Genomic DNA, 11450 nt, shown 5'->3' with positions numbered 1-11450 from the left:
TTCCTCAGGTGAGAAATGAAAGTACAGCTTACATGTCGCAGCAGTGATTCCTCTCCCAGAGCTTTCACCAAACCTTTTGTGTCCATCTGGCCAAGACGAAGGATGTAGAGCGGTCGTCCATCTTCAAAGCAAACATAAGGGTTTAAAGAGGGAAGTACTCTAGTCTCCCAGGCTATCACTCTAGTACCTTTTATAAAAGCCACATTAAATATTTGAAAAGGATAAAAATCATGTCCAAAGGCAACCTTATCAAACAGATGCTGCTTTGCACTAGCTCTAGTCTGCCTGGCCTGTGCAGAGAAAATAACAAAACTACAGCAAAACAGAGTGGCTATTTACAGGTGTTGAACTGCTTTGTTAGTGTTTAAAGGTCAATACAACTTTCTCCAAAAAACCCAGGTTACTTTTGAGGTCCTATAATGCAAACCGTGCTGTAGCATCAATGTACGGGGCAGCTTCTAACCTTTGTCTTGATAATGCCATCCTCCAGTGTAGTATTCGTCTAAGAGGGCTGGGGGCCTCCATGACTGTAGGATGTAATCCACCTGGTACTGCTTTCGCCAAGACAGTGACTGACAGAGCATTTCTCGAGCTTTGTCGATGTTGAAGTCACGAGCCCGCAGAAATCGAAGGATATGTTCGTCTTTGGGGATCTGAGAGAAGAGATAGTCTGAGGATCAGGACTGGTACGTTACTGGTACCACTGTTCCGTAAAGCCTGCAGAGAAGCCTGCAGAGCATGCACCAGTTCTTAATCTCTTAGAACTAAGATAACAAATATTAAGCCTACATTCCTTCTCCCTCCCTCCTTAACTAATCCAGCTGAATGCAGCAGATGGTGCTAGGAGCACAAAAGAAGTGACCAGTTCATGCCCCTTTGGGAGATATGGGCTTGATATTTATCCGAGTATTGCACGTGCACAGGCACAGCCTGTGAGAAGCCTCTCACTGATGCAATTGCCAGAAGCCCCAGCAAACTCTGGGCTGGCTAAAGTTTCCCTCAGCTAGCTATCCATAGGGGCAAACAAAATACTGAATGAAAGTAATACAGCTGCAAGCTTACCTCCCCGTAGGGCAAATTAGCAAGGGATGGAAAGCATCCATAGGTAACACATGAACCAAGTTAAGCACTTGCTATTTGGAGGGGGATCACGACTTGTACAGTCTTTGAATGATTACCCACTAGCACCAACTTCAGCTCGTGTGCAGGCCCTTCTGCGTTGCCGTTGACCACGCTCCCCTGGTGGTGTTTGAACCGGAAAGCTTTTGAGTTCTTCCACAGGCTTCCCTGCCCCACCACATCATACTAGCTCTTGACAAAACAGATCAACCAAAACTATAATATACCCTCTGTCTCTCACTCATCCCAACGCTTTCTATCAGTAATTCTAGCACCACGGGCACAAAAGTCTTCCCAAACCAAGTCTGTAGAATGGCTTATTCCAACCTCCTTCCAGGTTTCCCTTTAACTGAAAATCAAAGAAAAACTGCCAGTAATACTAGACAGCAGTTTTTTTTTAACAACCCTGATAGATTCCAAAGAAGTGCCAAATTTGACTAGAAGTCTGTCAGTTGCCGAAACAACTGGATGACAGCTGCATATGCTGTTGATTTCTCAGTCCCTTCACCCCAACTCCCCCAAAAGCCTTCGACCTCATTCGCTACATCAAGTTTCCATTAAAAATTCAAGTTCTGTTGAGCAGGGATAGTCTCCTCCAGAGTGTCTGTACTGTGCTTAGCACAATGCAAGCAATCTAAGCTCTGCTGTAAGACAAAAAAAGCACATGTTCAGGAGTCAAAGCTCTTTTGTTTGTTCACTGACATGCTCACGAAAACAGAAAGCAGGGAAGAAAGCAAAGCCGCCAGCAGTGTCAGGCTGGGAGCAATCTCAGTTTCACAAGCTGGTGTGAAGCTGCAAGAGATATTAAGAATTGATTCCACATAAAGAAAGAGTTCAGGCAGCCTAAAGCCAAGCCTAGACGCACCTGAAGAGGAGATGGGAGATTAATGCTGTTCAGCACATTCTAACACTTTGCAAATACTGCATTTGTATGTCACAGAAAGGAAAAGGGCAGCCTTCCCAAACAGGATCTCAGGTGTATTTAGAAGAATGCCACCAAAATTTTCTGCATCGTAGCGAGATTAAAGACAGCAGAATTTTCATCAGATGATGTACATTTGCATTTCTGCTGCTCAGAGGAAGCTGTTGTTCACAAGACAACAGACAAAAACCACAAATGTCTACAACAGCCCCTGGATCTCCCGTCAGTTGCCGGAGAGGGGATGGCTGTTAGAAGGTTTTGCTACTTTTAATATTTCAAACCTATACTGTACATAGCTACAGGTAAGAGGCAAATTCAGCGCTTCTGTTGGGACCAAAGGCGGGGAGCTCTAAGGAGACTTACTCCACTCTGGGTGGAATTAGTCTCTTCATTATCTTTGTCCAACCAAAGCAGTAACTGCCATATGCAAGAAAATGAAGTTTTAATTTCAGCCTGTTTTTCTATTTATTAGTGAAACTACATGTACTGTTCTACATGGTGGAAAAGCCATTGATTACTAGCTTTAAGTATCTGCAATTTTAACACCATTTGAAGTTTTTTTTAAAGCAATGATACATCTGATTAGAAAGAATAATGTCTGTTTTGGAAGGAACAGGGAATGGATAGTGAAATTCCTGTGATAGTGAAATAGGATGAAGAGGACAAAAATAAGAAGGGACAGTTTCCAAGAAACAGGAGATCTACAAATATTTTTTTGACAGAGGAATAAGGACATCCCTGCTCCAAATTAAAAGAACAGACTGTCACAGCCAGGTAACAGCCTCACCAGAGAAAACTCAAGTCATGTAGGACAAGTTCCTGGTTTTGTATTATTCTGACAGGCAATTAAGAGAAGCAAACAGGTGAGTAGTAAGGGGATTTAGGATGAAGTTTCAACAGCCAGCACCATCCTTCCTACTTGTTCAAGTCCGTGTAGAGCTCACAAAGCCTACACAAAGGGTCCAGGGCAGCTCCCAGCTGTCACTAAGAGCGCTCGGCAGTCAGCTCCGCCTTGCCAAGGTACCTAGACACAGCAAGCAGCTGTCAGGAAGCACAAGGGCTTGCGCACGCTCACAGAGCTCCAAGCACCCAAGAGGCAGTTGTTTCCCTTTTTCTCATGTGCTGGCACTTTTACCTTCTCCAGCTTCCATTCCCCAGCCTCTGACTAGGAGGGGGGAAAACAGCCACCCACGGAACAAAACAGGCAAACCTATGGAATGTGCTTCTTCCACCTGAAACCGAGACCCTTGCAGATCACACGTGGATACAGTCTCACTGTCTTACTCTCATCTAGGGCTCGTTTTCAGCTGGATACCCAATAGCTGAGATAACTCCTACCATACAGAAGTCCACACCGTTTTACTGGACGGATCTAAAAAGCTTCACGTCCTGTATTTCAGAGCATAACTATACCTGGGAATTCATCCCCGCCCCCTTTGTTCTGTGTCTGCTTGTTGTCAAGCCCCTTTTATCTGACAGAAGGTTGAATCGGGGGAGACAGGGATCACAAGCAATATTTAGAAGAGCAAGTTTTGTCAGTTAATCTGTTGTTATTAGCAGGTAACCATTCGCACAGTTCACTCACACATACTCAGTTACCTGATTAGTTGGGAGGCCAGCGCCAGATGTCTACTCGGAAGCAGAGCATCATAGTGACATGATAGCAGCTTGCAGGTAGGTGTTCAGACAGTCCTTCAAGGGGTCCTTTGTTCCATCGGGGGTATATATATTCCTGTAGTCTCTACCTGCATCTAGCAGCCACCACACTCTTGGACACAGTCCAAGTTATACAACCTGTTGATGCTACTGTATACCAGTGGTCTTGGACAGATTTGGCAGATGTTTGGTGTTCTGAATTTATCAGCTCTTGCAGATTCAACAGCGTTGTCAGTCTCTGGAGCCTATCAGCTGCTGGGAGACTTCACGCACTACCTCGACACATACTGTTCTTCTCTTCAGCCTGCAGTTTTCTGGTAACTGTTTCTCCATCGACATTCATAGGTACCAACAAAACCCACGTGCACACTCGCAGAGAAGGGGACTTCTTCACGAGTTCAGTATCAACAGAACTATAGCACTAAATCTTTGTTACATTTTATTTCTACATGGGTGATACACATTAGTTTTTCCAAGAAAAAATAGGGTTTTAAAAATCATCTTTAAACTCCTTATACTCAGACAAGCCATGCTCTCTCTCAGCTCTGAGAAAGATACAGCAAGGCATGCAGAAAGTACTGGAAAAGCTCCTTGCAAACAGCAGCCTCTTTTGGAAAGGCCAGTTAAAAGAAAAAAAAAAAATCCTCCAAAGCCCATGAATGCGGGGAGTACCTCCTAACTCATTCTGTATGACTGACTGAGCAGTTAGTTTCTAAACCAGGAAGCCTTATCTAGCTGTACTCTGTTTTCAAGGGAGATCACTTACTCCAACCATCTTTCTCCTGTTCTCCCCTCTTCCTAAGCACTCTTTATCTACCCAGCCCACCCAATTAGTCTGTTGCTATCCTTGGTCCTTCCTTCCTTCTCGCCCAATCTCTCTCCATCAGGAAATCTGGAGTTAGATCCCTCCAGAGGCATTCAAGCTGCCACGAGTCTTATTTTCTTAGCACTTACCACCTACCCTCTCGGCCTAATACAGAGACTCCCCTTCAACCAGGAGGAGCCCAAGCAGGTGCTGAACGCTACAGCAAAGCAGAGATACATCTAGCCCAGAGTACCCGTGTTGCTTTTCAGGGAAAAGTGTTTCCATCTATACTAGCTGGCCAACTCCAGCTGTACTTGCCCCGATCTAGTGCCCTCAGCTCCTCTATTTTGGAGGCTTACACAATGTACCTCACACCATAAGGTGACGAGTCTTATTTTCTTAGAATCCTGCGTGGTTTTGAAATAATACATTTTGATAAAGCAGATTAAAACAAGAACAGAATGAATTTTCCTCAGAAGAATTCAGCCCTTGGCTGTACAAGCTTACACAACCTGCCTGATGTAACACGCACAGCACACTGCTGAGAGCTCAGTGCTACCGACTGCCTCTCTGCTGAGCAGCATCTGCCCAGAGACGGGGGACGCACCACCAGTGCGGCTAACCATTTCTCCCACCCCACCCTGCAGGTCTCAGGAAACAAAACCCGTCCAGACAGGCCAGTCTGGGCCACCAAGCCCCGGTCAATGCCTACTCTAAGTACACAGCAAACACACTATGCTTGGGGACCACAGAGTAGCCTTTTCAATACTGACAGGACTGAAATGGGCAATGCAGGTGCAGTCTGCGATACTGTTGAATCCTGCTGTGGGGTCTCACGGACCATTCTCCGTGCCTGGCCTTTTACCTAACCTTGCCAAAACAGTTGGGTCTCAACACACGAATTGTCCGTGACCCTGAGTTTTATTGTGGGGTTGAAGGCACACAAGCTACGAGAACAACTGCGTTCAGGCTTGCAAAGGGGTGCTCTCTGCCTCACCTACCCACCTTGCCTTTGTGCGTTTCTTGAAGCCACTGGCGAAGGCGGATCAAGCAACTCTCTTGCATTGGAGTCAGCTGGCCCAGATATCGCTCAATGTAATCAGCATCCAATTTGTCAGCTGGAGAGAAAAAAAAAGAACAATTCAGAGGAGACTTGGCATAGCCAGAAAGGAGATGTGCAGTTATTTCTACACCTCAGGTTACTTACGATTTACACTGGAAGAGCGCAGAAGCCCTCATTTTAGCTGCCTGGGGGAAACGAGTGAGTGATATTCTCACGGTGATTAGGGCACGAGGACACAGACAGCTTGTAAGCTATCAAAGCTAGATCACTCCGCCTGTCTCTTTGAACACTAGTATTTCATTCAACCCTGAACTGCTCCTGCAGGAGCTTTAAAAAAATAAAAACCCCTCAAAAACAGGAGCTCTGGCACTCATCTCATTAACCACTCCAAGATCTAGGCACTTAAATCCTCTGGTGTCCTAAAGATCTCAAGCACAAGAGGCTAAAGAGCAGATAGCTGAAAACGGCAATGTTATTCTGCTTACGGACACCAGAGGGAAAGGGAGAATAACACTACCATTTCTGACAGCAAGGGAGATTTTTGGCACGAGAAGTCCTGTGCATACCAGCAGCTCAAGGTCCCTCCAGATCAGAGACAAAGGACAAGGGGCTTGAGTCTGCCAGCATTCAGAGATAGAAGCAGATGTGCCATCTGAGGCTTGTATGTGCAGGTGCCAGCAAGGAGAACGTGGTACCCAAAGGGGAGCAGCACAGGCCAGTAGCTGTGCTGGAGGCGTGCAGGCACACGAGGAGGAGGGCTGGGAGGAGGACCTCTGAGCTAGCTCTTCATCAGGCAGGATTTTTTTTTCCAGCAGATACCATTAACTACAGAATAAGGCCTGGACACCCACAGGATATGCTTTTGCTGACTGATAATACAGAAATTATATTCGATAAGTGCTACGCCCCCGCCGAATCCACAGAGCTAGCAAGCTGGGGAGCAGTCCCAGGGAAGCTAATCACTTCCTAAACATGAATATAAGCAGAAAAATAAGAGCTACTCTCCTCTGCTGCTAGATGGGATCTGCCGCTCTTAGATTAACTTTAATCTCCAAGCACATGAACATTTCTTATACTCAGCTCCTCCGTGGATTTCGGTCCTTTTTCCAGATGGATTCCAACACAGAGAAGCTACCAGAGAAGGTCTGGTGAGACCAGAACCATTGATAGTTCCGAATTCCAAGCTTTTTCCCTAATTACACTCAGCAAAACAAGTGCTGTCTTTCCTTCTGAGGAATGACAAGTCCTATTTCTAATACCACAGCTCTAAATTAAAAGGTCCCTTCTATTTCTTTTTGTCAGAGAAGAATTTTATGCAGTTTAGAAGATATCATCAGATCAACACACAGAAAGATAAAGTGATTCAGGCATTTTGCGAGAGAAATGCATTAGGTAAACATTCTGCAAGTTTGTCTTGGCTTGATATGGGGGCAAAAACCATCCAAACCCATCCCCCAAGAACATTAATTTTGAAACAGCCAAAATATTTCATTATAATTCAGTTATAGTGTACTCAAGATACCTTTAAGATTCTCCAATTTAAAGTATAAAATACCTTAAAGGTCAGATCAAAACCAAGTTTTTTTCTAAGCTCAAACAAAAACACTGCCTGCACAGTTTTTCTTGGCTTTTCAGTTTGGGGAAAAAAAAGTTCCATTGTTTGTGTTTTCTTGAAGAAAGAAAATAACTTTCCCACCTCTCCACCCACAATCCAGAAGAAAAACCTCATGCCAAAAAAATAAAAATAAACTCATTAGTCAGTGCTACTCAAGGCATTTAGATTGCCAGCAGCTGCTACTGCCTGGACAGTGCATACCATCAGGGCTGACAGCCTCTGCTGGAGGGCAGGAGCTGCCAGTTTGCTCTTTGGTAGTTCCACGAGCCCCAGACTCAAGCAGTCCATCAGCAGCATCGTGTCCAACTGCTGGGCTTCGCTCATCCTTCTGTCCGCACACTGGGGGAGGTGTCCAGCGGGGGATGAATGTGATCCCTTGGGAGATCAACTCCTTCAGATAGTGTTCAATCACTTCCTTGCCCTGAAGGGGAAAACTCTCATCAGGAAAAAACAGTCCCATCTCCCCAAAACCAGAAAGGTGCAGAAGAGAGTTTTCCTCAGGACAGACGACTAACGGTGTTAAACAGAAGGGAAATAGTTGTCTCCTTCCATCTGCATGACCCCGTTGAAAAAATTTCAGTATGAAAGCACCATACAAATGGTGAATTACAACACTGGCCAGGCAAATTCCAGTGCTATGGATGCAGCTACCTTTACAACACTTTTATCCCGTTCTCCTGCTCCCAAACCATCATTTAGCTGCCCTGTTCCTCTGCAGCCCAGGGGAAAAGGCCACCAAAAGGAAGTGCCTCTGCCCAAGCTACTGCAGAGGCAGGGTGCTGATTTTTACCCAGAACTTTCTCTTCCTGCATGAGAACAGTGTCCTCAGTGTCTGAGGAGCCTGGCACCCACAGCATCCACTGGTATCCTCCTCTGGTACAGCCTGCTCCCTCCCCTGCACACACACATTCCAGCGAGCAGATTGTTTTTGCTCATCGCACACTGGCTTTTTCTTCGTTTGCCCTACTGAGGGATTTCAGAGACATATGCGAGCATATAAAACTATAGTGGGTCTGTTTTACAGAAAAGAAAGTAGAGGCACACTGAGAGCAGGCATTTGATTTTCTTATTTTTACGGCCCAAAGGGAAGCCCATCTTACCCGCTTGATGTTTGACGTGTACTGCTTCATGGCAATTTTTTCCACTGTGCTTTCAAAGCCAAAAAATGACTTGATGTCGAGAGATGCAGACTGTTCAAAGCAAGTCCACTCTTCATTTTCAGGGTGAACCTAAGCCCAAAGATACACGTACGGTTGGATGGTAGCAGATAGTTCACATTATGGCAGGGCCCTTGCCCCTGGTGCCAAGCTGGCTATTTAATCTCCAGAGCTACAGAGTAAGGGGGCAGAAGAGGCTTCCTATGAGGCACCGACAGACCCACATCTACCAGTCAGTTTAATTCTCCCAGAGTAATAGAAGCACATCATGAACTGGGCATACGTACATTTGTGGTTAACCCAGCATTCTTCACATGCACAAGGAAATCAAGATTAAAACCCATCTCTGCCCCAGCAGACCTGAACAGTAATACTTATAGCAGAAGGTGCACTAAAATAGTAGTGAGACTGCCCACTTGAAACTATCATGTCAAGATCACCTTACAGAAAGACAGGGATGGCCTCTCAGAACACTCAATTAAAAACCCCTACATCTGCAAAGCAAGAAAAATGCAAAACAGGTTTTTTTGTAGTTTTGGATAGGAAACTCAGCCACTAATGTCAGTCTTCCCCCCAAAACACAGGAGATGTGGCAGAGCAGGGAGTTTTCCCCACTGTTAGTTCAATATCCACCTTTCCTTTCTAGCCGTTTCCCCTCAGTTACTCTCTATATGGTAAAAACCTACACCATCTTTTCCTCTTTTAAACTTAACCCTTTTCTGAGAGGGCTCCGCCTTTTCTCTGTAGGTGCTGCTGTTCACAAACTGACACGAAAGAAAAAAATTCCAGCCCACACACAAAGATACGAGCTCTATAAAGGACACAAATTCCCCCAGGGGAGATATTAAGTAACTGCAAGAACAGGATCATATTTCTCCAAGTTGCTTCAGAGAACACTGCAGAAAAGGAAAGATGAGAATAAACCTGTTTCCGGTGCACTCTGGCAGGGAAAAGGGAACTGGTAAAAATAGAGCAGGGAACCATCTTGAGGATGCAGACTAGCTCCCGCTCTGTTCCAGGAAAAGCGTTCCCCTCAAAGCCCAGCTGCTGACGTTTCCTTCCGAAAGACACGAGCCGGAGGCAACACAGCCAAAATCAGCAAGTGCAACAATGTCTGAGCAATTGCAGAGTTGACCTGGGAGCGTTTCAGATCTGTCAGCGCCTTTCACAATGATGGAAGTTTGATTTACTGCAGTTTTTAGGAAGCCCCACGTAGCCACCAAGTGATCTCTGGCTCAGGAGACACCCTCACGATCCAAAATGTTAATAGATTTTCAACTCTTTGTCTTGCTTGGAAACCGAAGCTACTTACAGTTTGCTTACTCCCAAGAAGCTGAGCTGTGGCCAGTTGCCAAAAGGGCAGGTAAGTAACAGGATCTGGACTTTTGTTTAGGGAACAAAAAGCAGTATCTGATTGCTTCCAGAAACAGATGAAGCTATTTAATGGTGACTGAGCCCTAATGGCACAATTACAATGAAACTGCACACTGTTGCTGAAGACACAGCCACAAAATGAGACATCCCAGGCCACAAATAAGGCTCAAGACCTTTCTCCAAATATTAGAGCATGAAGATCATGACAAGATGCTAAAACTTTCACTTATTTGTGGGCAAAATTAATTGCCAGACTTTCCTCTGCCCTCATCATCATAGACATTAAGGATTTCCTTCTAAATATCCAGATCTAAATATATGCCGAAGCTCCAGATGTTTTTACTAACTTGAATTTCCACCCAAAAGAAACTCAGGGAATATCGTCAGTTCTGGAGCACCAACTGTGTTTTCTACTCTCTCCCTAGGGCCTAACACTCCAATCAGAGAATCACAGTCAACCAAAAAAAGTTTTTCAAGCCCTACGAAAGCACTGGAAAAAGCCCGCACCCTAAGACCCAATGGCCTTCCAGTCTAAGAGTATCTCATCATATTACGCGACAGTCCAGCGTCCAAATTCGTTCAAGCAACTTCACCCTGTATGTTAGCATATGGCTTTCAACACTTCCTTCACAGACAAGTAGAAACAAGGCACTTACGGAGTAGCTACACGTCTCAAGGACGACAACACGGTTGGCAAAAGTCTCATTGCGGGCTTCAATGCGGAGAGTTCGCTCTTTCCAGTTCACCGTGTTTTTCTGGATGAAGAAAACATATTCTACCCCTGCAATCTGAGTAGGATGACGAACCAAAAGGAGGGGCAGAAAACGAGAGAGAGAGAAAGAGTAACTTTAGGAGCCTTTATTTATCTAAGCCAGCCAACAAAATCCAGGACTGTCTGCCCCCTGGGTTCCACTTGCCTTCTTTAGCAGCCGGGGAGCATCCACGTTCAGTTTGCAGCTCCGTTCAATGATATGTACAGCTCCGTCATCACTCCTGGATTCATGCAGGATTTCACTCCCCAGGAAGACTGGGATCTCTGGACACATCGGAAAGCGCTTTTCATATGCCTGGAAGTGAAAACAAAACAAATTTCAGCTTCTGACTAGATAAACTTTAACTCCTTCCAAATTAATTATTTTCCTTCCAGCAAGAGTCCAACAAAACAGATGCCCTTCACCTCTGAGAAAAGGGGAGCCAACGCAGGGGTTGAAGTTAAAGCAAAATAATTATAAACAGAGCCGGCATCCGCTCATGTCAGTCATCAAGCTAAGCAGGTCTTAACACATGAAGTAGAAATAAAAGCCTGTTGTTAAAGAGCACTGGGAAGGGACTCATAATAACTTGAACATCAGGAACCTAATCTTTAGCTAGCAAAAGCAAGCACAGCTCTGCTGATTTCTGCTAGCTGAAGACTTGACCCAGAGATAATAAAATTCAAGTCAGACACATTGCCTGTATGAAGAAGCTAGTTAAAAATATTGAATACTCCTGTGCCTTAAAAATGTGATATGTCAAACAGTTCCAGTTGTCCTAGACTATCAAGGGTAAGACCACAAATAACTGGCTACTCACTTTGCCTTGATTTATCCATTTCGAAAACAATTCTGTCCTGGTTCTGAAATCTTCCCTCTTTTAATTAACCCACATCCCTCTGAAAAGCCTTTTATCCAAAGCTTCTTCACCAGCTCTAGCAAAAATCCAGCTTTCCATGGCACTCGCAGCAAACAAAGTTAACTTGC

General features: G+C 45.0%; 1 protein-coding gene across 1 annotated transcript in view; it reads right to left on the bottom strand.

Moving 5' to 3' along the window:
• SEC14L5 (SEC14-like 5 (S. cerevisiae)) overlaps window positions 1-11450 on the bottom strand; it is a 36191-nt gene that overhangs the window by 7563 nt on the left and 17178 nt on the right. The window contains exons 3-9 of the mRNA XM_009324300.1: window positions 10629-10778; window positions 10368-10499; window positions 8281-8409; window positions 7382-7601; window positions 5508-5620; window positions 464-653; window positions 33-121 (exon numbers count right to left, since the gene is read on the bottom strand). Of these exons, the coding sequence (XP_009322575.1) occupies window positions 33-121; window positions 464-653; window positions 5508-5620; window positions 7382-7601; window positions 8281-8409; window positions 10368-10499; window positions 10629-10778 (1023 nt within the window). The remainder of the gene's footprint in view (window positions 1-32; window positions 122-463; window positions 654-5507; window positions 5621-7381; window positions 7602-8280; window positions 8410-10367; window positions 10500-10628; window positions 10779-11450) is intronic.

Source organism: Pygoscelis adeliae, unplaced genomic scaffold (genome assembly GCF_000699105.1).
Source record: "Pygoscelis adeliae isolate BGI_AS28 unplaced genomic scaffold, ASM69910v1 Scaffold595, whole genome shotgun sequence".
NCBI lineage: Eukaryota > Metazoa > Chordata > Aves > Sphenisciformes > Spheniscidae > Pygoscelis > Pygoscelis adeliae.
This window is presented reverse-complemented; position numbering and strand designations above follow the sequence as displayed.